The 24,512-nt window shown below is 41.0% G+C and overlaps 3 protein-coding genes across 3 annotated transcripts; all 3 read left to right on the top strand.

Moving 5' to 3' along the window:
- Positions 1 to 251: 251 nt before the first annotated feature.
- Positions 252 to 5,053, top strand: cyp27b1 (cytochrome P450, family 27, subfamily B, polypeptide 1). Its single transcript, XM_068315665.1, has 9 exons — positions 252 to 563; positions 841 to 1,031; positions 1,279 to 1,469; positions 1,842 to 2,042; positions 2,452 to 2,615; positions 2,700 to 2,866; positions 2,955 to 3,036; positions 3,191 to 3,388; positions 4,005 to 5,053. The coding sequence occupies exons 1-9, from the start codon at positions 342 to 344 to the stop codon at positions 4,116 to 4,118; spliced, it is 1,530 nt and encodes a 509-aa protein (XP_068171766.1). The 5' UTR covers positions 252 to 341; the 3' UTR covers positions 4,119 to 5,053.
- Positions 5,054 to 8,267: 3,214 nt separating this feature from the next.
- mcrs1 (microspherule protein 1) lies at positions 8,268 to 13,590 on the top strand. The gene is made up of 14 exons (XM_068315462.1): positions 8,268 to 8,488; positions 9,197 to 9,351; positions 9,533 to 9,671; positions 9,746 to 9,910; positions 10,027 to 10,136; positions 10,230 to 10,338; positions 10,464 to 10,602; positions 11,191 to 11,266; positions 11,393 to 11,421; positions 11,567 to 11,659; positions 11,743 to 11,825; positions 11,949 to 12,036; positions 13,011 to 13,138; positions 13,232 to 13,590. The coding sequence occupies exons 2-14, from the start codon at positions 9,197 to 9,199 to the stop codon at positions 13,316 to 13,318; spliced, it is 1,401 nt and encodes a 466-aa protein (XP_068171563.1). The 5' UTR covers positions 8,268 to 8,488; the 3' UTR covers positions 13,319 to 13,590.
- A 3,703-nt stretch (positions 13,591 to 17,293) lies between these two features.
- suox (sulfite oxidase) lies at positions 17,294 to 23,767 on the top strand. The gene is made up of 5 exons (XM_068315299.1): positions 17,294 to 17,377; positions 18,964 to 19,034; positions 19,216 to 19,390; positions 20,124 to 20,396; positions 21,809 to 23,767. Exons 2-5 carry the CDS (start codon positions 18,976 to 18,978, stop codon positions 23,030 to 23,032), a joined length of 1,731 nt encoding a protein of 576 aa, XP_068171400.1. The 5' UTR covers positions 17,294 to 17,377; positions 18,964 to 18,975; the 3' UTR covers positions 23,033 to 23,767.
- The last annotated feature ends 745 nt before the right edge of the window (positions 23,768 to 24,512 follow it).

The following is a 24,512-nucleotide window of genomic DNA, read 5'->3' as shown; positions in this document are numbered from 1 at the left end:
CACACACACACACACACACACACACACACACACACTGACTTCAAACAGGAGTCACCCATTAGGTTGTTCGCTCAGGATGAGCCCGTGCGCTCTGACTGGGTGTGTCGGAGCGCAGCCCTCTGATTGGACACACCTTCCTCTCGGTTCACGCCTTCACGCTCCCATCCGAGCGGGGCGGGGCCTGCCGTGCATTTACACCCATGATTGGCTCACGATCAAACAATTTTACGGCTTTATCTCGGTGGGTTTGAGGAGCGGTGAGCGCGTTATAAATACGGTCCCCGGTGCCGGAGTGAAGATGAGCCCCGTTCGGCCGCCGCTTCGTCATCATTGTGAGGAGGATGCTGCAGCAAGTCCAGAGAGCAACCGGCCGGAGCGCCTTCAACCTGCTCAAGTGGATGGAGAGGTGGATGAAGAGGTGCGCAGACCTGGACGCGTCGGCCGGGCTGGAGGCAAACAAGGCGCCGCTGAAGACTCTGGGCTGCGTCCCGGGACCGTCGTTCGTCAGCTTCGCCTGGAAGTTATTCGCCCAACACGGACTGTCACGGCTTCATGAGTTACAGGTAAAATTGTAAAGTTCAGATGGAACCACAGAAGAGTAAAATGTGAGATGTAAAAGTAATAAAATAATAGTACAGTCATGCTTTATTTGATTTTTATATAGATGCATGCAGTATGGGCTGCATCAGGTTCGAATATGACTTACATAAAACCGATGCGCTTCAGAACGCATTCTGAAAACGGGATGACCAAATTGAGCTGCTAATTAAACAAATTCGCATCTGGGTCCGATGGCGATCACGTCTCAGTTTTTGTTCACACCTCTCTTTTACATCCCAGATTGAAGGATTGCGCCGGTATGGGCCCGTGTGGAGGGCGCGGTTCGGTTTCTTCCTGACGGTGCATGTGTCCGATCCGGCGCTCATCGAGCAGGTCCTGAGGCAGGAGGGCCAGCACCCCATGCGCTCCGACCTCTCCTCCTGGAAGGACTACAGGAAGCTCAGAGGGCATCACTATGGACTTCTCACAGCGTGAGTCTCCCTTCATTCCAGCTTCCCTCCTCTTCAGAGCTCAGGGATCAGTAGTGAAAACCAAACTGAATATAAACCAAATTGATTTTAAGGTTGGACTTGAATCAAGAGCAGGGACAATAATAATCACACACTAACTAGTTTTACCACTTTCTGTCTTTACATGAAGTGGACTGTGTGACTTCAACGCAGCAGCTGGAGCTGGGCTGTCAGATGAGGATTAATTCCTGTTTGCTGTGTGTTCTAGTGAAGGGGAGGAATGGCAGTCGGTGAGGAGTCTCCTGGGGAAGCACATGCTCCGACCCAAGGCGGTGGAAGCCTACGATCAGAACCTGAACAGCGTGGTGGATGACCTCATCGCTAAGCTTCGCTTTCGCAGATGTTCGCAGGGCCTGGTCACCGACGTCGCCAGCGAGTTCTACCGCTTCGGCCTCGAAGGTAGGGTTTGTTTTGTCGTGTTTCCTATGTGGTGGTTGAGGGTAGAAGATTAAAAAACTAGGCCTGCTTAGAACCATAAAAAATGGATTTCTTCCCTGCCTTGAGGCTTCTCAACACTCAGTGTTGTTGCAGGGAGAGAGAGAGGAACATTCATTTATTTTCCTGAATGAGACGTTCCCAGACTAAACACAGCCTCAGTCCAGTGACCGAGGTCACATGAACAGTTCTCAAACATCAACCCCCGCTGTCGCCAAAATGACTGTCCTGTTAGAACCCGAACCACCACCGTGGTTTATCCTCATGTTCTCAGCCCCTGAGCCACATCTGTCTCACCTACTAATCTGTCCATTTCTTCATTCTTTTCTTTAACAGGCATTTCCTCAGTGTTGTTTGAATCCCGAATTGGTTGCCTGGATGAAGTCATTCCTAAGGAGACAGAGCATTTCATCCAGTCCATTAACACCATGTTTATAAAGACGCTCCTTACTCTGGCCATGCCCGTTTGGTTGCGCCACCTGTTTCCTAAAAACTGGAACATCTTCTGTGAATCCTGGGACTCCTTGTTTAACTTTGGTAATTATTCTGAACATTTGAATGTGGAACCAAAACAGATGTCCACTCACTCTAATTTCTGTTCTTCTGCCAATAATCAATTCTTATTGGCTGTTGCTGGTTATCATTCTTTTAACTTATGGCGCTTTAACACTTTTCCATATCTGAGACATGAAAATGTAACATGTTTAGATACAAAGATACATGTTTGGTACAAAGTGGATCAAGATCATCAAATACAAGAATCAAATATTTCCCCAATGGTGCAAAACAGACCCGATAATGAGAAATTCTGCTTCATTTCTGTGCAATCCGTGATATTATGTTAAGTATTCATCAATGATGATCATGTCAAGTGATTAAAAATCACATTCTGTGTCTTTTCTGCATTCCCTTCATTCACCACCATAAATGGACTCTAATCTTTCAGCCAAAGGTCACATTGACCAGCGATTGTCGGCTGAAGCTGAGAAGATCGCCCGTGGGGAGAAGGTGGAAGGCCGTTACCTGACCTACTTCCTGTCACAGACTGGCATGCCCATGAAGACCATCTACAGCAACGTCACGGAGCTGCTGCTCGCAGGAGTCGACACGGTAAGAACAGTCTTATTTCCTTCAGCAGATTCTGCAAGCAGCCCTGCGGATTGATCAACCTTTTACACCGCTCTTGTGTTTCAGATCTCCAGCACTATGTCTTGGTCATTGTACGAGTTGTCCCGCCACCCCGAGGTGCAGGACTTACTCCGGAAAGAGGTGCTCAAGGTATTGGGGGGTCGAAGGATACCGACGGCAGCAGATGTGGCCCGCATGCCTCTGCTGAAGGCCACAGTCAAAGAAGTGCTTCGGTATGCCTCAAAAGTTTCCCTGAATTTCCAGAAGATGTGGAATGTTCACTGTTTGAGTATAAAGAAAAGATTGACCTTCATTTCCCAGGTTATATCCTGTTATTCCTGCCAACGCAAGAGTCATTCCCAAGAGAGACATCCAGGTCGGAGACTATCTCATCCCCAAAAAAGTGAGTGTACTGAGGTCACTTGGAAATCATTCATACTCAATGATGACTGTTTGCATTCCCCCCTGTCTTATGACAGACTACAAGAATCCCTAGCACTAGAATGAATATCAATCTTATAAATATTCATTACTGACATTGGAATTTTTCAATCCAGACTCTGATCACGCTTTGCCACTTTGCAACATCACGGGATCCAGCCGTGTTTCCAAATCCAGATCAATTCCAGCCCCATCGGTGGCTGAACAAGGACCAGACTCATCACCCCTACGCCTCTGTGCCGTTTGGGGTAGGAAAACGCAGCTGCATAGGTCGTCGTATCGCTGAGCTGGAGCTCCACCTCGCTCTTTCCAGGGTGAGATAGCTGGACTCGATGTCGCCTCTGCCGTAGGTAGTTTACAGTTTGGAGCCCCAATTAAGTCTTCATCCAGGTTGGGTTACCAACTTAGTGAGACAGGAAGGAGGAACAATAGAAAACACACAGGCAAAAAAACAACATACTTGCTGACTAATAGTTGATTGGAAAAACTGATGAGGAAACTAAGGTACATTTACCTGACATTACAGACACAATGCGGTTTTCAGTGCACATTTTTAGTAGCAATTGTTTTATCATCTGTTAGCATTTAGTTTTGGGCAGTTCACTTTTTATACAAAAACAAGCAACACTCTGGAGATTCAGTAACAGGCAGGTAGGCAGATTATTTCAGTTCTGCAATGAGTAGATTGCTTCCAGTTAAATACAGTTTGTGAGAGACGGCATCATTTCTGACAAATCCTCTTGTGCTTTTCTTGGGGTATTGTGAGTAACTAAAGATGAGGATTTAAACCATTGTGTTAATCCACTTTATAATAATCACTAATTTAGACCAGATTTCAGTTAATCTCACTTCCATTGAAGCAGATAAGCACTTGAAAGGTTCTTTTTTACCCTGTAGTAACTCTCTTTTCTCTGCTTCTGCTGCCCTCAGATCCTCCTGGAGTTTGAAGTGAAGCCAGACCCAGAAGGGATTACAGTGACGCCCAAGACACGGACGCTTCTGGTCCCTGGAAATGGCATTAACCTCAAGTTTATTGAACGATGACCCACTCTCTTGTCTCTCGCTGTACGAACTAGATTGTAAGTCTCTCGGTTGTAGACAGCTGCGGCGGCTGTTATCACAGCAGCTGTGTGCGTGCAGTGGATCACGTTAGATCGGACATTCAACCTTTGACACAGCTTGTGCCAAAGCCTGTCCCTGACCCGGATTGTGACGGGGTGACATGGGGAGAAGGGCAAATGAATTAAGAATGAGCAGCTCGGTGATGGGCTTTTCCACTGTGAAATATAACTCCAAATTGAATTGCTTTTGATAAATTCACCGTCAAGCACTTAGCACTTGCAGAGAGGGCAGGAGTAATCCAGCAGACACTTTCAGATCTACAAATGCACATTCATCAGGTTATTGTCCTTAAAGTGAGTCAAACCATGTTGGTTTTTGTGGAATTTGCATCTTATTATTGATCTGTTTGAGTCTAGTTAATCTAAATGTGATTGTGAACCGCATTTGTGACTAAACACAAGCCATGTCAGCAAAATCCTGCGTGCTATAATTGTGCAAATAATTAATCACAATGTTTCTGCATGTTGCTCCAGCATTTCAAGAGATACTTCTTATTCCTCTCTAATCAGTTTGTTTCAGAGGCACTGTTTGTCATATCTCCCACTTTTACTGAGTTACTCTGTTTTGTGTGAATATTTTGTTCAGCATATGGATGAAATGTATTTTCTGTTACTTGTGGGAAATGAAATGCCACTGCTTAAAATCCAAAATATAGGTTGTGTGATTTTTTTTTCTGTATTGTACTTTTAAATGTATGTTGATTTTCTACAGTCCAGCACAATGCAGGCTTATGGCATTAAAATCTGAATGAGCTATTACCACCGTTTTGTAAATGTAATAAACTTCAGTACAGTATCTATATTTATTCCAATCTAGTGCATTATGAAGCTGATTTTGTAAATGTCATTAAACAGTTGTAAGTTGGATTCCTGTCCTGATTTTATTTGGCCTAATCAACGAGAATGCATTTGTACGACAATGATATTCTGTTGCCATAACGCCATAGGCAAAGTAAATTCCATATGGCTACAAGGTTTTTAGCTTGTGAAGTTACAGTGACGTTCTTATTTTTAGGAAAAAATGTCTACAACTTACAGCTTTTTTGGACTCGCGAAAGTCCCCGAGCGATAACATAAGAAAACAATAGAATGCAGCTATTTCCATATGCCAATGGAAATAGCCAAAGTGACCTGAACACTCTCGATCATTAAATATGCACTCGGGTCATGACCGCCTCACGCCCATTAAAAATCTTTTTTTACAAGCTAAACCCGCAAATTGGTGTACGACAAGGCGAGGACGATTAATTGAAAGAAAATGAGAATAGAGTGTTTTATAATAGATTTTGTGTTAAAATTCTAATTGAACAACAAATGGTGAATTCTGAGAGGGGGGAGGAGTGGTGACAGACCGATCAGAAGGTAAATGAAAGATATTATCAATACTTTTTTGTAGTCTTAGACTTTTGATAGATAGATAGATAGATAGATAGATAGATAGATTTATTTATTAATCCCGGAGGAAATTGTACATATCCACTGCTCAGGCATTACATAACGAATAAATACTGGATAAACACCAGGAGAAAAAGAAACACTGACATCACAGGACATAACGCAAGACATACACTACACTAACAGACACATGTGGCACTTATATACTAAACTATAAGTAAAATATAAACAGTGTAAAATTAAAATATAAACAGTATAAAATTAAATTAAATCCATTCAACCCCGTGCTGACCTCGCCACCTCCCCCATGCTCCTCCTGAGAGAGTCATTGTACCCCCTGATGGCACGGGGCATGAAGGAGGACCCCAACCTCTCCGTGGAGGCGCTGTGTGACAGCAGTCTGCCGCTGAAGGTGCTCCTCTGCTGGGAGAAGGTGTTGTGCAGGGGGTGTATGTATGTATTCACCTCGCTTGCTATTTTTCATGCCTTTTTAAATTGAAATGAAAAATCATGTTATCGAATTAAAAAATAAATAAACAATCTATGGCATACCAATGGTGTTGTTTTAGTTAAAATGTTAGTTTAAAATGTATTCTGGTCCAAGTAAAACTTAGAAGTAAACATTGAGTAATATTTTGTATGACTGTATCTTCACATAGTGAATGCAAGTTTTCAATTGTTGAATCTCACATTTATACCTACATACAGTAGGATAGAAATACAGATAGTTAAGCTAGAACTACTGACTTTAGTGTATTTTTGTAGGTAAGCTGAACAGAAGATTTTGCCCTCAGAATGCACCAGAATGCAGGAAAACAACCCCATTTTCTAAAAAATTTCCCATGGGGGGGGACCCTCTGGACCCCCCTGTGGGTGGGTATCCCCCCACATCCCCCTACAACGAGTGTGGTTTTACACACCCTTACAATTGAAAACTTGCATTCATTATGTGAAGATACAGTCATTCAAAATATTACTTTTAAGTTTTACTTGGACTGCAAGACATTTGACTTAGACATTTTGATTTTAATAAATTTGATTCTTGGTATCATTCAATGTTTACTCTTAAGTTTTACCTGATATTATAGCAAGCCGCTGTCTTGGACACAGAATGTGGCTTTTTGTGGCTGACTCAATTATTTTACACTGAGCCACAGTGGCTTAGTCATATTAGCTCCTAGTGCAAGCCCAGAAAAGTAATTTTCCCTTTGGGGGAAATAAAGTAATATTCTGTTCAGTTCTTCTGTAATGCCTCTTGATCTTATGTTGATGAGATATACAATTCTTGTTTGGAATCTTTACTTTTAAACCATTTTCTCTCAATTTTAACAGCATCCACCACAACATATTAAACCAGAGGGACAGCACATGTTACAGGTTTTGGAGATAAAGTCATAGAGGCCAGACTGAGATGGTTTGGACATGTCCAGAGGAGAGATAGTGAATATATTGGTAGAAGGATGCTGAGTTTTGAACTGCCAGGCAGGAGGCCTAGAGGATGACCAAAGAGGAGGTTTATGGATGCAGTGAAAGAGGACGAAGGTAGTTGGTGTGAGAGTTAGATGGAGGCAAGTGATTTGCTATGGCGACCCCTGAAGGGAAAAGCCGAAAGCAGAAGAAGAAGAATCAAATGTGTTTCTAACTGCAGTTTGATGTCCATGACAACCATCTACATTAGCAACACCAATTCCAGTGTGACATCACCATGTAGACAGTCCCTCAGTTATGAGTACTGTATACTGTACAACCAAGAAGCCACCTCAATACATGAAATTGTATTATTTAACTCTAAAAGTCAATTCAAAAGACATCATTTGTTTAGAAGATATGATACCATTTAGTTATAACTAGTGAATGCCTAGTTCAATAGGCTCCTAATTTTGTAGACTTGAAACATTCATTGAAGCATACATTTATGTATATTAGGTGTTTGACATTGTTTATCTGTGAAGATAAAGATCAATACTGGATTGAAATCAATATTTTGCATTGGAGAGATGAAACCTAAATGAAACACCACAAGAGTTCAGATTGTTTTTGTGTCCATTCTAGATTAAGGGACAGTCAGGAATGTCTTACAACTAGACTGGAGTCCTGGCAGGAAAAAGAGATCAATTGAGATGTGATAGATCTAATGAACAAAAAAATAAACCATTAGATAGATATATACTTTCATGATCCCAAGGGAAATTCAGGTGACATCTGCTCACAAGAGATACAATAAATACACATAACAGTGACAGAGAAAAATGGCACAGCCAAAAGACCTTGTATAAATTACATTATTTACATACTGACATAATTATAACAACAGAAAACAAAAGAACCTAGAATAAAAGGAAGTATAGGGACATGAAAGAAGCATTGGGTGTAGATGATGTATGATTAGAAACACATGGATGAACCGAGCTGTAAACTGACACTAAGGACCCCCACAAAGTGTCCTACAGTGCATCCCAGGCCCCCCTCGTCTATCCCTTCTCAGCCGACCTGGATGACCCTGCGGGCCCCCTCCTTCTGACGGAGTGGTTGTGCATCACAAGTCATTGTTTGTGTCTAACAATGTAATTTTTTCGATACTCTTATCGTCCTATTGAACTTTAGTTGGTTTTATATGATTGAATGAACCGAAAAGTGAGTCGGACTAGTCATACCGTCCACAAGGTGGCGATAACGCTCCCAAAGCCTGTTTGTCCGTCCCCACTAATGCATCACGGGAAGAAATCAGCCCATACCAGAGCAGCTAGTGCTAACTAGCATGTTAGGGGTGTCTAAGAACAACGAGTCAGTTTGGCCAGTTAGCATTTACCTCACAATATGTTTATGAAGAAATGAATAGAGCAAACAGACAGAAGTAAACAGATCAGATACTACAACGAGGGTAAATCGCGAGGAAACGTGAGTCACCAGACAATGTAACGCTAAGCTAACAGGGTAGCTAGCTAATGGGCTAACGCTGGCTAGCGCTACAAAGCTGGTTCCAATAAGGCAGCGCTAGCTAGCTAACGTGAACTAGCAATGTTTTGATTTACTAACCAAATGGGCTGACGTCCAATAGTGGCCGAATCAGCTGTCTTATCTGACAAAGCTATTAATTTCAAACAAAACAGTACGAATGAAACGCTACAGGAGCTGTTCCGGAGCTAATAAGATGTAAACAAAGACATCGCTAAGTTTATCAGCTAGTTCAGTACCCTGACCCATGTATACACACATGACTTCAACATCTGTCTCACCAAGAGTTGGAAAATGTAGTGTTTGTGTCTGAGATGTAGTTTTTTATGTTGTTCTAACTTTAACAATATTTTCCTCTACAGCCAATGAAAATTATTGAACAATTTTGTGATTAAAACGCACGATTATTATTCATTGTAAAAAAAAAAATCGATGAGTATTGGCTAAACGTGAGATGCATCTATCATCCATTTACCTTATTATTAACGTTAACTCTTTCAAAAACTGATTTATCTTCAACCCATATCAAACCTAATTTTTTTGTTCCAACGAATAAGCAAGAATGTCCAGTCTTACCATTTTTCACTCCTGCTGGTCTGATCTGTGAAATCAATTATTTTATTTGCTGGTGTGTCTCATGTTGTTGAGCAGATGCAGGCTGGTGACCCTGTTGTTGGTGCACCAATGGGAGGGACTGGTGCTCAGAGTCGATCAGAGGATGAAGACTCACTAGGAATAAAAGATATGAAGAGAATGGCATCACAAGCATTTGGAAGTGGTGTTCCAAAGCGCAGAAGTTCCTCCAGGTTTGAGTTATTCTCTTATATTTGGTAAAATTCTTTAGCACGTTTTTTGCTTGTCAACCATAGAAATTAGAGTACATATAACTGTATTGCTGAATGCTGTTTTCTGTTACTGTTATTATACATTGATTTTCTGTGGTGCACATACAAATGTTGAAGTTACAGACATTTATATATTTTTTAGGTCAATAAAGAGGAAGAAGTTTGATGATGAGCTGGTGGAGAGCAGTCTCGTGAAGTCGTCCAGTAGAGTAAAAGGCCCTCCTGTGATAGAACCTATCCGATGTTCAGGGAGTGAACCCTCATCTAGTGAGAAAAAAAAGGTACATCAGTAGTGCAGTACCACTGATGTTGAGATGACATTGATTTGATGAGTTTTTTACTGACTTTGTGTTAGGTCACCAAATCAGGAAGTTCTCTCACGCCGCCTCTCACCATGGTAGTAAACCCTGCACCCATCACCAAAAGAGTGAAGAAGAGTAAGCAGCCGCTGCATATCACAAAAGACTTGGGACGATGGAAACCCACAGATGACCTGTTACTTATAAATGCAGTCTTACAAGTGAGTAGTATAAAAGTTATTGTCTTTGGTGCTGCATGATATTCATGATTTGATATGGGTGGTTTGTTTGTTTGTATGACTGGTTTGTTTGTGTGACTGTTGTTATTTTCCACCAGACCACAGACCTAACCTCTGTCCATTTGGGGGTCAAGTTCAGCTGTCGTTTCACACTGCGGGAGATTAAAGAGCGGTGGTATGCTCTTCTCTATGATCCTGTCATCTCAAAGTAAGAAGCTACCTACAGCAGCTTTAACTTTCTTCCAAGTTTTGACATTAAATTTAAAAGATAATAAAATTTGCACTGTTGTCTTTGTTTCAGGCTTGCATGGCAGGCCATGCGTCAGCTTCACCCTGAAGCCATCGCAGCGATTCAGAGCAAGGCTCTTTTCAGTCAGCCAGAGGAAGCACTGCTAGCAAAGATTGGCTCAGTGAGTACAACAATTCACTGTCATAGTAAAATTTTAAGGATGTAATTGATTAAAATGCAGATTGATCATCAAGTTACATCTGTTGTGTTCTTAAGCAACTTTGTATTATTTTTGTCATTGACCAGGCCAGTCAGCCCAAACTGGACATGTTCCAGGAGCTTCTGTGCAAACATCCCAGTGTCTTTCACCCATCTCGCACCCCCAAGAGTCTGCTGGTGCACTGGCAACTGCTGAAGCAGTACTACCTCCTGGATGACCAGAGTGGTATGTTAGGTGGCCTACACATACATTCCAAAATGACACTTAAGCTCCATTTACACAGCCAGCTCAAGGCAGGGCTGTTTCAACTTTACCCTCCCCTGACGTTCAGTTTTAACACATTCAAGGCGTAATGTAGGACTGTTGTTCCACCGCTGTTATTGCAGCCAAGTAACACATGTTCATATGTGTGAGGTGGAAAAGCAGGAATTGGCAGTGATGCTTTGACAAATGCATGAAGCTCAAACCAGAAGATTTAGAAAGCAGCTGTTAGTAGTTGACAGCTAACCAATAGAGGAAGAAAACACTAATGTCTCCAAATTCGGTAGAGCATTTTCATCCCATTAGATCCCATTTGTAATTTTTTTTTAGTGATTGATCTTGTAACCACTACAAAACATGACAAACAAGAGGAACTTGTATGATGAAAGGACAGGGAGACAGAATTCTGCGACACCAAAGTTAGAAGCAAAGTATAAACTGGTTTAGTGTGACTTAAGGTTAGGAATGAATCATTTGGTGAGGACTTCTGAAAATTGTGAGTGTAATTGCTCTGCATCTAATTGTCTTGTTTGGTTTGGTTGTGTGTTCCAGTCCAGCCTCTCCCTAAAGGCGACCAGGTCCTTAACTTTTCAGATGCGGAGCAGATGGTTGACGACGTAAAGTTAAAGTAAGACTGTTCATAGCATTCCGTTCATGTTTTACTGTTGATGAGAAAGTACTGTACAACTTGTCACTAAGGTATTGTAAGTCCATAAGAAATCAGCAGCTAAATTTATTTTCTCTGTTTACTCAGGGAGAGCAGAGATGAGGTGTTGGAACACGGTAAGAAATTAAAAATAAGGCCATATACTGTGTATCTTGTGAATAGAGAGGGAAGAAACATAGTCAATTATTTCTGCCAGAGGATTTCTCTAACTAATTACAGTATTTTGCCTCTCTTAAAGTCGGTCTGTGTTTTCCCTTCCAGAGCTGATGATCTCTGATCGCCATCAGAAAAGGGAAATCAGACAGCTAGAGCAGGAGCTGCCTCGATGGCAGGTCCTTGTGGACAATATCACAGGTGTGGAAATGTTCACTCACCACACATGAGCAGATGGGATTTTAGGTGTATTTTGTTGCTCTCATTGTTTATCTTTGCAACAGGTATGAGCATGCCTGACTTTGACAACCAGACGCTGGCGGCCTTACGAGGACGGATGGTACGCTACCTCATGAGATCGCGAGAGGTGAGGAATCTTTCAAAAATGGATGTAAAAAAGAAACGATGTTGAGACGTCATGTTTGTGAGTAGAAAATACATTCACTGTTACTTGTTCAAATTCAAATTCACTTTACTCATGTTCACACAGATTACTTTGGGCAGAGCGACCAAGGATAAACCAATAGATGTGGATTTGTCACTAGAGGGACCTGCCTGGAAAATATCTAGGAAACAAGGTGAATTTAGTCCTTTGTTCTCAGGCAGTAGTGAAACATGTTATGAAATAAACAGCTATGAGTTTCTTGGAGCTGGAATAATAAAAAACAACAAATTGTCTTTCCAATATTTTTTTGGGGGGGGAAATTTGAACAATTTTTTATTTATTTAATATGTTTAAAACTGAAGCATTTATGTAGAGTTACCTTTGTCCCTAAGTCCCTTTGTTCAATATCCATATGTATGGAGATCTTATCCAAGCCAGAACTGCACCAGCAAAGATGTTCAGTAAGATGTCTCTCCCCTTTTTTCTTGAACAGGACTGAAGCTGTGAATATATTAGCGTTTGTGTTAATTCTATGTGGTCATTGAACCAACCATAGAATGTTACATCAGCCACACTGCAGCCTTTCTCCTTACATCACATGATCTAAAATGAGGCCAGCTCTGCCAGTCAGTTGTGTCTACAGTGGATTACGGCATACCTTTAACCTTCTGCCTGAAACAGACTGGTCTCATCAGAATAAAAACACTGAATTGTCAGTTTTTGTGGAAGAGAGTTATGTAAGAAATAATTTCTGAAAGATAATGTCTTTACAATCTCCACTGCAGGAACTTGTAAAGTAATTCAGGAACCAGGGTCTGTGTTCTTTTACTATGGATTGTATTCTAGGAGTAATGCTCACCAGAAATGTGAATAAGTCATCACATTATTCTGGTTGAGACATGTATACTGTTATATAAATCTCAGTACACATTACCGTTGCTTTGTTATATCTTAAAATAACAGCTAACAAGTAGAATTTACATAAATGAAGTTTGTTCCTCAAAACATTGTGTGATTGACTTTTTGTTTTTACCAGTTTCTTCAGTTGATTTAATCTCTCGTTTCACTTGATTCCAGTTTATAGATTGATCTGTCTGAAAGTAACTAAACTGTTGATAATCAGTCAGTCGTCTAAAGTGAGTGTTTAACACGTGCTGATGTCTGCAGGAATTATTAAACTGAAGAATAACGGAGACTTCTTTATCGCCAACGAGGGGAGACGTCCCATCTACATTGACGGCAGACCCGTCCTGTCAGGCAATAAGTGGAAACTCAACAACAACTCAGTGGTGGAGGTACGACACCTGTGTTCTATTTATCTCAGACTGAATGGTCTTGACAGACATCACATGTTGAGTCAGACATGCTAATGCTCTCTGTTTCTTCAGATTGCAGGTCTTCGATTTGTTTTTCTAATCAACCTGGAACTCATCTCAATGATCAAAGCTGAAGCAGCAAAGATGACTCAGCAGTGAATATGACTTACACAATGGACCAGTTCTGCCCGTCCATGTTCCAGCAGTGACTGAGACTTTATTCAATGGAGCGCAGCAGCGTTATCACACATCAGATCGCCACAGGAACCTAAGATGTGAATATTGATCAGGCTACAGGTTTTACTTCTGGGGATATTTTCCATGTTGTAATGTAGACACTCATGGTAGAGCTTTGTTTGTCTAATTTTTCAGAATATTGTATTTAAAATCTGTAGTAAAGTTTTTTCAACATATTAAACTTGTATACTCAAGTTCCCAACGTTCTGTTTGTTGTTGATAATGAGGAAAAGGACTGTGAATGGCAAGAGACACATTGTAAATGCTCTGGACTTAATTGCCACATGAGGGTTACCTTTCTCGAATATTTTAATTTGCATGTGTTTGGTTAACATATGGATTTGGATGCCGTGGGGCATGTACAGATCCTGGTTTAAAAATTTGATATAGTTTGCAGTTCAGTATCCCTTCAATTAATCTTTGAAAGAAGAATCGATATTATCTTTTAAAGGTAAAATAACTATGTAAATGGGTACAAGGCAGTTAGTGGGTTAACCACTGAGTGCTTGAACAGAAAACCTGAACATCTATAAAATCCATTTCAGGCTCTTAAAGTCGCATCTAGTTAATACCGATGCATCGACTGCATTACTTTACTAACGAGTTCTTTAGTTTATGTAGAAAAGTCTTCAGAAAAATTAATATTGACATTCTGGATCCAACAAAAAGTCTACAGAGACAATTTTCCAAGTTGAGAATAAATTGTATTGAAGATTTTTAAACAAATACCAAAAGATGAATCTAATTTTAAATTTAATATTTTTAATTTACTGAAACCATTCAATGTGCACAGCAGGTAGCGCTACGGAGTAAACTAGGTTAAATATGAAATGAAGTCAACTTTAATATCCAGACTTCTCTATGGAAATATGAGCAGCACATATTTCTCACTACATAACTCACTACATACTATAAATTTCTGTTAATAATTCAACACATATGGGCCAGTTAGACACAGTTCCTGCTGTCAGTTGTTCAAACTTTACCTCTAATCAATATTATTCAAAAATGAAAGACATTAATGCTCATGTGTGTTAAAGGATTTACCTTTGTGTGTTTAACCCTGAGCACATTGTACTTGGCTGATGTGAGTAATACAACAATGCAGCCCAGCTGTCGTCCATCCTTAAATGATGAAAAACCAATGAGATGACAGAATAGTTCTGACTGAAATGCTTCATGAATCAACCAATTGTTCTACCGTACCTGACATAATGGCAACACGAAACAGTAAGAACTCTGGGCAACCTGAAAAAACAGGAATACTACGTTAGCTGCATGTATCATTACCTCTATACAAAACACAATGTTTAAAAGAAGCTTTCACTGTTAAGATTCTTCAGTGCACAGGATTGCTGTACCATGGTGGCTGGAGCTATTGTCATCAAAACACAGACAGAACACTCCAGTGAATCTGTTATTGCAACAGAAACTCAATCTGAGCCGCAGGTTTTGTTTTGACTGGATTCCACTAACGTGGTATGAGTTCCAGCGGCCAAGGTTTAAACAAGGGAAACAGACCAGCAGCGAGAAGTCAAATCCAAACATCACACTGCTTTATTCTGCCTCTCAGATGTGTTATAGGTGTTATAAATGCATAAAAACAGAAGCATTTATACCCAAATCAAAGTATCATCAATAACTAAAGAATAAATGTGAATGTGCAGTAATATCATATTAAAGTAGACAAAGTATGAAAAAAACGTGATTGTAATGTAATCTATGTACAGTTGGCTCTCCTAGTCCAGTGGTTCCGAATATATGGGCTGGGTCCGTTAGAACTGTCCTTATGAATCTGTGAGTTCAAATAATGTACTGTAATGATACAGTAGTTTAATTTAAATGGAATATTATGAGTTTGGAGGTGAATGTCTGTTGGGTCGACCAGCTGGTAATTTTTTTTCTTAAGTCACAATGCAGCTGGTTCAAACTTCAAGCTGGTAGTTTCTGCATGTTAATTCTTAACCTAAGAGGTAAAACAATAACTAAAGTTTCCATATACTGTACTTGAAGCAGTGTGATGAGTACAGCAGCAAACAAACAAAAAGGAGCAGAAATGCACAAATGATGACTTGGATGGAGAATAGCAACATGTGACACAAAGCTATAGCCTCTGTGGGGCAGGTGGTCGTTGTTATGACCAATAATTTACCTTTAGGATTATTAAAGTATTCTTCATCATCAGTAACTAGTCTGGAGCATGTTTTGTTTTTATGTCTTCTTGATAACAAATCACAACTCAAACTGTGGTGATATTATTTGATTAATATTGCTGTTTGTCCTCTTGTGGCATTGATTTGATTTGTTGCTGGTGATATTGCATTGCACTATTGTTAAACATTTTTTTCCACTTGTGCTTTGCCGTAGTAACAGAACAGGTCTCTGGCAAAAAGGTCGATAAACCTACTGCCTTTATGGGTCTGCTGCTGTCAGGAACAATAAAGACTGTTTAAGGTGAGGGGGATGTCATCCAGCCAAAACAGAAGACAGCATTGTGTTTGATTCAAACTTTAGTCTTACACCCATCATGTTTATATCACTGCATTCATTACAATTAATGGAAAGGGACATGAGACAAAGTTCACGTCCACATTGTCTGCTGGCAGGTACAAGTACTGTACAAGAATGTGGTGGAACACAGATGAAGTACTGTGATTAAACCAAATGACCACATACCAACCTACATGTGTGTGTGCGCAGGACAATTCACTGTATGAGATTTTTCTCAACTGAGTGTTTCTGGGCTTTAATACAAAAAAATGTTCGTTGTCATTTTTTTAACGAACCTTGTGCTATTTTTGCAATTTTAGACATTTCGATTATTTTTTTATTCACTTCGAATCATCTCTGCAATTGAAGGAAAATGAAGTATTGAATTCTCATTTTCCCAAACCACATAATGATATTGATAAACTTCTTCTTCTTTTCCTTTCGGCTTTTCCCTTCAGGGGTCACCACAGCGAATCAGTTGCCTCCATCTAACCCTGTCTTCTGCATCCTCTTCTCTCACACCAACTACCTTCATGTCCTCTTTCACTACATCCATAAACCTCTTTGGTCTTCCTCTAGGCCTCCTGCCTGGCAGTTCAAAACTCAGCATCCTTCTACCAATATATTCACTATCTCTCCTCTGGACATGTCCAAACCATCTCAGTCTGGCCTCTCTGACTTTATCTCCAAAACCTCTAACATGTGCTGTCCCTCTGATGTACTCATTCCTGATCCTATCCTTCCTGGTCACTCCCAAGAGAACCTCAGCATCTTCATCTCTGCTACCTCCAGCTCTGTCTCCTGTCTTTTCCTCAGTGACACTGTCTCTAGACCAAACAACATCACTGGTCTCACCAGTTTTGTACACCTTTCCTTTCATTTTAGCTGAAACTCTTCTATCACACATCACACCTGACACTTTCCTCCACCAGTTCCATCCTGCCTTTACACGCTTCTTCACCTCTTTTCCACACTCTCCATTGCTCTGGACTGTTGACCCTAAGTACTTAAAATCCTCCACCTTCTTGATCTCTTCTCCCTCTAACCTCACTCTTCCACTTGGGTCCCTCTCATTCACACATATGTACCCTGTATTTTCTTCCATATGTTTTGCATCCTCTCTCCAGAACGCTTCAAGTCCGTGTCTTCAGCTCTTAAAAAAATGGGTTTTTTTTGTTTTCACAACCTGGTAACCTAAAAATCTCAACACGACCTTATAAACTTTTCGTGAGCGGCGTGTTAACACCCATGAATGATCACTAAGAAAACAGTTTAATACAACCAACCTCATTCCCCGGTATCAAAGTAACTGTGATTCGTTCGCCTCACCTGCTCCATCACAGTTTTGGTTGCGTCGTAACAATGTATAGAAAAAATCCTGGGTGTCCTGAACGCCCCTCGGTTTGTGACGTCACAGGTCTGCGTAGCGTAGTTGTTTGTGCAGGTTGTAAATCGTAGAGCATCCGAGCGCAAGAAGGCGACGGAGTGGATGTAAGTATTTTTTATTTAGTTGTAAAATGTGAAAATAGATAAGATTAAAACGTCTCTTTGGCTTGTGAACACATCTGGACGAGCAGGTGAAGTCAAACAGGATGCAAATCAGTGGCTAACATGGATGTTAGCTAAGTTAGCCGCTGGTGTGGAGTCGGTGGTTAACCGCTGCTACGTCAGATTTAATGTCACCCAGCGAGTTAAGATAATGTTAAGATAATTGTTTGGAGTGTTTTAAAAGTGCCTTGTGACTGTTGCTGTCATTTCAGTGAAGCTAACTCTAGTCTCCCTATATTTTGGTTGTTTTAATGCTGGCGGGCGGTGGGGCTCCTCTGGACACCCGGTCGTGCAGCAGAAGAGTTTCTGTTAGTTTTACAGAGTTTGACGAAACACTTGATTAAATTCTGAAACCGATCCAGGAAGTTTGTTCATTATTCAACATTTTTAATGTTGGATCTATGAAAAAAAAGCAATGTTGATGAATAATTATGAAGTATAAGGTGACTGGCTATTAGGGAAGGGTCATACCTTAATATCTAAATGTGAGAGGACTTTAATGTCAGTCCCTGTTGTAAATTATTACTGACAAATTGTGGTAGTTTGTTCAGTATTGACATCATAAGTGTCTAACCAGACTTTACAAAAGCAGTAGGTAATTAGTGCCCTCAGGTAGTGGACGACCACAGTGAAAGTGGATTGGAGATAACCCAGACTAATTTTTATGACCACCGTTACTGATTAGACAGGTTCCATTATGTTATAAAATCATTTTATGGTCATTTTATACTGGAAGTGTTGTTTTTTTTTCTTTGTGAGATATATTAGCTGTCTGTTTAACACTCATTAAACTTCAAGTCATAATTGTGATACTAATTTTGTTCCAGTGTCACAGGAAGATGTTCCATATAATCATGTTATTCATTCCAGTCAGTCATTCAGGGAGTATTATTATAATTATAAGTATTATTCATTCTGATCCTTCTTCCTTATTGTCATCAGATTAAGGGAATGTTTAAAATCAGCTGGTGTTAAGTTTCAGTGCATGTCTTGATGCTGGATGGCGTTAATGTTGGCTGTAATCGTACATTTTTTGTGATAAGAGAAAAAAGGAACTTTTCCTTCCATTCCTCTGTTTACTCCCCCTGAGCGTCTTTTGAAGTGAATCAACAGTTGGTTGGTTCAGCAGAAGTTTGAGGGTTCAAAGGTTTACTTTAGAAAACACACATTATCTGGAGAGGCAGCAGGTTTGGTGACTTCAAAAACTCTGTTCTGCACATGGTTTCTAGCAGCCACTTCCCTCCCCCGCCATAGTAATCATTGGGTCCAGGTGATTTTTGTTGTTTTATATGCTGCTGATTTGTGCAAACTTAGAATTTCACTCCTAAAATTATATTAATGTGGTCTTTGCTTTTCAAAAGAGAGATGTCAGACTTTAATTCCATTAGCTGCTTTTCACTCTCATATTCAAAGGATTTCTTATTATACTTATACAGCTTATATACTGTATATATACAGCTTATTTATAGACATTCAGACTTTACCAATATTTTTTGAGCTGACTTGCTGTGAAACAACTTTCTCCCCAGATCATTAGCAGGATGCTGCTTGTCAGATACGGTCACAGCCTGACTCGATTCGGCCGTCTCAGTGCTCAAAGGTGAGTATGGTGACAAAAAGCCGTGACCAACATGTGCTGCTGTATTTGCGCCTTCACCTAATCTGGTCTCCTCTGGATTGAGTCGTTAAGCTCTGTCCTGTCAGAGTTCCACCCAGTCAGATGTATCTCGTTATAGAAGCGTGGGTGTGTGTAAATTTTCTTTTATCTCTATGGTTTATAGACATGGAGGGTCATCGGCTGTGGCGTCATGTGCAGCTCGTCTCTGGAGCAGCAACAGCAGCAATCAGGACCAGAGATGGCACCACCATACCCATGGAAACAGCTGGAAGTACGGCTTGGCAGGATTGATAGCTGGTACTGGTGCCGTCCTGGCTGGTGGCCTCCATTACCACAAGGTAAGGAGAGGAGATAAGAGATGTGATTGCAGTCAAGGTCCAGTTTTGTTTTATTGTGCCAGGGCTTAATTATAGTTCAATATAAGGTTTTTACGTATAGAGAGACACACGCACGCACGCAAACACACACACACACAGGGAGAGAGAGCTCAGTAACAGGTTGTACTCTTTTAACAGATTTGAATTTTAGAAGGAATCTTACATTATTTTATCAGTTGAGTATCAGTGAATGCTTAAAGGATTTTCATCGTTCCATCTCAGTCACACCCATTTATGGTTTAAGGTACGTTATTGAGAGGTTAGTGGCCGGTTTGTGACGCAAGCTTATTGGCTAATGCTCACTGCCACATTTTGTGTGACTCATCAGACTTATGCAGGTCCAGTCAAGCAGAATAATAGACTGACTCAAAATAATGAGACATGATATCACATCACAACTTTAATTAAATCTGTTAAGTTTTTCTGGTACATTTCTTATTCTTCTTCAATGTCACCCTTGTTGCATCCAGTTTATATCTAAAACAAGTCAACTAATGGTGACAGAAAATTACAGTCATAAACTGAGCAATCCTGATTATCTTTCAGGAGTTAAATTTGGCTACATTTATTGTTGTAACATTCCTTTCAGGTTAACAACTGTCTTCCTGGTTTCCTCTTGTCTTCTGGGATAACAATCCTTTTTGATTGTTTGTAAAAGCGATGCTTTCTTGTTTTCTGTCTTCTCTTGGTGCAGGCGGAACGGGCCGATACAAGCAGGGTGAGGACCATAGAGAAGACCTCAGATCTTCCCATCTTCTCCCAGGAGGAGGTCAGCAGTCACCGGTGTCTGGAGGATGGTGTGTGGGTCACTTACAAAGGTGGAGTGTATGACATCACAGAGTTTGTCAGCATTCATCCCGGTGGAGATAAGATCCTGCTGGCAGCAGGTGGAGACCTGGAACCCTTTTGGGCGTTATATGCTGTGCACAAACAGGAACATGTGCTGGAAATGCTCTCGGAATATAAGGTGGGTGTTTTCAATATATTTATTTTCTGGTAAATGTTGAATGTAATTAGCTACACTTGTGTTATGCTTAACAGGTTTATGTTCAAATTGCAAAGGAGAGACATCCTGTAAAACAAGGATTAGAGAAGATCAAGTTTTTTAAACTATTTTAAGTATTATTTGGAAAGAAAAAATCATTTATCATGAAAGAGTAGGAAGAGTTGTAGTTACAGAGAACAAAAGAAAAACTGGTTTTCAGCAGATTGCCTCTGGGTCAGAAAAGAATTTGTCACAGTCAATTGCGGCCAATTCTAAAGTAAAAGCTTAAGTTTACAACTCTGGCTGGAAATAAAATGAAATATTTAGTTCATATGAAGAGTGAACAAAGACAGACAGTAAAACCCCAGACAGAGCTTCAGGTTCTGATACTTGAAGGTTGAATCTGAAGCAGCCAGACTTCGTTTTAGGATCAGAAAATATTTCAGACAGATGGATTTTTTTTTTTTCGCTGATCAGTGGAATTCTCTCAATTTTAATTCCAGTAGATCAATCCTGTGAATCATCTAAATCCATTGAGAAAACTTAAGGGGGGGTTAGGTATCTTATTATTGTTATCATTGAAAATGATCGTGCATCCACTCAATTTCACAAAGTTTTTTCCACATACAGGAGAATTTAATAACTTTAGTTCAGATCGGCAGATTGGATGAATATGAAACAATTTAGACCAATGAGAATGCTCATAGCATTGCATCTCACAAATTTACAAAGACAGCGCAGAAGTTGGCAGAACTTGCTGCAAAGAAGAAACAACTTGTTAAATAGAGGCATCAGTATTAACTAGAGTTAGGAAACAATTCTTGAACCGAATAGAGATGAAGTCTTCTCAGAAACCTTCTTATGAGAACAAGTGCAAAGCATTGAAGAAAAACAGTGACTGAATATATTTTCAAAATCGTAAGTTGACTTTTCATGAAATTTACTGACTCAGTTTAAATCTATGTGTTTTGTTTTTCTCATCAAGAATTTAACACTAATTTAGATTTAAATGACTGAAAAGCTTTCAGCTTTAGGAGGACGTGTCCTTGTACCATTGTTCAACGTTAATAAGTCGACTGAAAAACAATTTTTCTGTTACCATTCCTGATTTCACCTCTTATTCAAGAGGATTCCTCAGTTCTAAAGGGCCAGTGAGAAGAACAGATATTTAAACTAATCTGAGGACAACACCATGACTGTTGTTAAAGCTCTATTGTGGGTCATGATGTCTAATTGTAGCAATCTTGTGAGTGATTAATATTATTATCACTTTCACTTTTTACTCCACTTATGAAGTGAAACTTTTTGAGGAGAGATGTTAAGGCTGAAATTGTATGTGGAAGAGAGAAGGTTTGTATGTGGTTTCATAAACTTTTGTTTGTGACTGATCAAAGGTTGGAGAGCTGAGTGCACAAGACCAGAAGAAGCAGCAATCCGTTCAGTCGTCTGACCCCTACTCCTCCGACCCGACGCGTCACCCTGTCTTACGCGTCAACAGCCTCAAACCCTTCAACGCTGAGCCACCTCCCGAACTTCTCGCTGACAACTACATCACCCCGTCGGCTATCTTCTTTAAAAGAAACCACCTGCCAGTCCCTCAGGTGGACCCGGCGTCATATCAGCTACATGTGGAGGGCCTGACGGGGGGCGTGCTGACGCTCTCTTTAGAAGAACTGAAAACCAAATTCCCCAAACACACCATCACCGCCACGCTGCAGTGTGCCGGGAACCGCCGCTCAGAGATGAACAAGATCAAGCAGGTGAAAGGGCTGAATTGGGGCATTGCTGCGATAAGTAACGCTACCTGGGGTGGGGCACGGCTCCGGGATGTGCTGCTAGCGGCCGGTTATGGGCCAGACGTGGCCCAGTGGGCTCGCCATGTCCAGTTTGAAGGACTAGACAAAGACGTGACGGGGACGACCTACGGTGCCTCCATTCCCTTAAACAAGGCGATTAGCGAGGAGGGTGATGTGCTCCTGGCTTATGAAATGAATGGTAAGGATCTCCCCGCCGACCACGGCTACCCTGTCCGCGTCGTGGTGCCAGGAACAGTGGGGGCCCGCAATGTGAAATGGCTGGGGAAGATCAGAGTGAGCGGCGAGGAGAGCAGCAGCCACTGGCAGCAGAACGACTACAAGGGCTTCTCCCCCGCCACCGACTGGGACACGGTGGACTTCAAGTCTGCTCCTGCCATCCAGGAGCTGCCCATCCAGTCGGCCATCACCACGCCGGCCGACGGCACCGCGGTCTGTCGCAGCAGTGAGGAGGTGACAGTGAAGGGTTATGCTTGGAGTGGCGGGGGAAGAGAGGTGGTACGGGTGGACGTCTCTCTGGATGGAGGAAAGACGTGGCAGGTGGCGACGTTAAAGAGCAGCGAGGACACAGACACTCCCGAACCCTCGCCTCTGCCAGGACGAGCCTGGGCATGGAAGCTGTGGGAGGTCACGGCTCCCCTCCCGCCTGACAGTCAGGAATTGGAGATAGTTTGTAAGGCTGTTGACAACAGTTACAACATGCAGCCAGACACAGTGGGTCCCATCTGGAACCTGAGGGGTGTCCTGAGCAATGCGTGGCACAGAGTGAAGGTGAAGATCGCAGAGGATGTGATTGAGGAATAGACTCATGGGTTTACTTCACATTGTTCTGAGCCCGGAAGATTCACGGCGAAACCGTTGTCACTTTGGATGATGGTAAAAATCTGTCGCTCAGAGGGAAAAGTGAACAGTTAATCGAGTCCAAGCAGCACTTTTGATACACAGCCAGAAGCACCGGTACTCATTAATCCAGTTTACCATGAAATCTGAAAGGTTTTCAGCTCTTCAGGGGTAGAAATAAGCTTAAGGCTATCTGGTGATGAGTCATTCCATGCGGAGCGTGTGAACCAGTAACAAATAAAATGAAGGATTAGAATCACATGGAGTGTGTGAATGATTGGATTTCACCTCAACTGGAATCAACCTTAATTTGCTCGCTATCTTCACCTTTGCACATGAGAAGACTACAACCTTTTTCTGCTGATCATACTGATGTCTAGATATTTGGTTTTTAGCCCTACGTTCTGGCTTAGAGGTGTGTGAAAGAGGAATTTATAGCTAAGTGTTGATTGAGTTAATGAATGTTCAACTGGATACCTCTACTTTTTTAACATTATTGAACTGGAATGGCCTTTGTAAAAGACTAGTTTTATAGATAATGGAAATATGAATGCTAATTCATTTGTGTCATAGTGATGATTGAAACTGTCAAAGCTGCAGAATTCCTGTCATGTAACCCTGTTGTCACATGTTGGATTACAGTGTTATGTAAAATGAAGATTCTCTTTGAAGACGGTGATTAAAGAACTCTACATTTACTCTGGGCTGTTTGTCTTTCCACTTTGTTGACTTTCCTGAGATCCTGACTGGTAGATACAGTAACTAGTCTTTTATGATCAAGGTTCATCTTCAGTGTGTGTAATATACATATATAAATAGAACTTTAAAGGGCTGAATTTCTATTTTTAATGACATTTTTGACCAAACAGAGATGGCTTTTCTAGCCAGATGAAGCATACATTGCTTAGCAAATGGAGATAAGACAAACTACCAATCATGTTCTGTGGTCTAACAAATTCATCCATTTTTTTCATTTTGTAATTATAAGTCTGAAATAATTGTATTACTTACAATGAAAACGGAAACTGCTAAACCTGTACTGCTGCTTTAGCAGAGTTCTAAATGTAACAGGAAACAGGATATGGAATGACAGCATTGTGAAAAATAGATGTTACATCTGGGAGGAAAATGAACAAGATTGAAGAAGGGAGGCAGAATTCATGTAAAGGATGAGATGTCTTGTGAGACCGACGTAGCCTGCTGTGATCAGAGTAGTTGTAACCCTAAACTACGTAAATCTTGAAGACTAGAACCGGAGTCAGGATGTTTTTATGTTGATAAGTCGTCTTTTTCCCTGAAACGAGGATGACGACGCATCATCATCCGTTTGATGATGTCAAACGGACAATATAGCTCAGTAAAACACAGAATCCATGACTTTCCATAACCACGTGACTCATTTTTTTAAATAAATAACAACACTGTACCAACCCTGTGCGGTGGT

The sequence above is a fragment of the Antennarius striatus genome, chromosome 5 (genome assembly GCF_040054535.1).
Source record: "Antennarius striatus isolate MH-2024 chromosome 5, ASM4005453v1, whole genome shotgun sequence".
Lineage (NCBI taxonomy): Eukaryota > Metazoa > Chordata > Actinopteri > Lophiiformes > Antennariidae > Antennarius > Antennarius striatus.
This window is presented reverse-complemented; position numbering and strand designations above follow the sequence as displayed.

Coding starts and splice junctions, on each gene's coding strand:
- mcrs1 (XM_068315462.1), top strand. CDS start 9,197: ATGCAGGCTGGTGACCCTGTTGTTGGTGCACCAATGGGAGGGACTGGT. Junction 9,911..10,026: donor TTATAAATGCAGTCTTACAA/GTGAGTAGTATA, acceptor ATTTTCCACCAG/ACCACAGACCTAACCTCTGT. Junction 10,137..10,229: donor TATGATCCTGTCATCTCAAA/GTAAGAAGCTAC, acceptor TCTTTGTTTCAG/GCTTGCATGGCAGGCCATGC.
- cyp27b1 (XM_068315665.1), top strand. CDS start 342: ATGCTGCAGCAAGTCCAGAGAGCAACCGGCCGGAGCGCCTTCAACCTG. Junction 2,616..2,699: donor TGCTCGCAGGAGTCGACACG/GTAAGAACAGTC, acceptor CTTGTGTTTCAG/ATCTCCAGCACTATGTCTTG. Junction 3,389..4,004: donor TCCACCTCGCTCTTTCCAGG/GTGAGATAGCTG, acceptor TGCTGCCCTCAG/ATCCTCCTGGAGTTTGAAGT.
- suox (XM_068315299.1), top strand. CDS start 18,976: ATGCTGCTTGTCAGATACGGTCACAGCCTGACTCGATTCGGCCGTCTC. Junction 19,035..19,215: donor GGCCGTCTCAGTGCTCAAAG/GTGAGTATGGTG, acceptor TATGGTTTATAG/ACATGGAGGGTCATCGGCTG. Junction 20,397..21,808: donor AAATGCTCTCGGAATATAAG/GTGGGTGTTTTC, acceptor GACTGATCAAAG/GTTGGAGAGCTGAGTGCACA.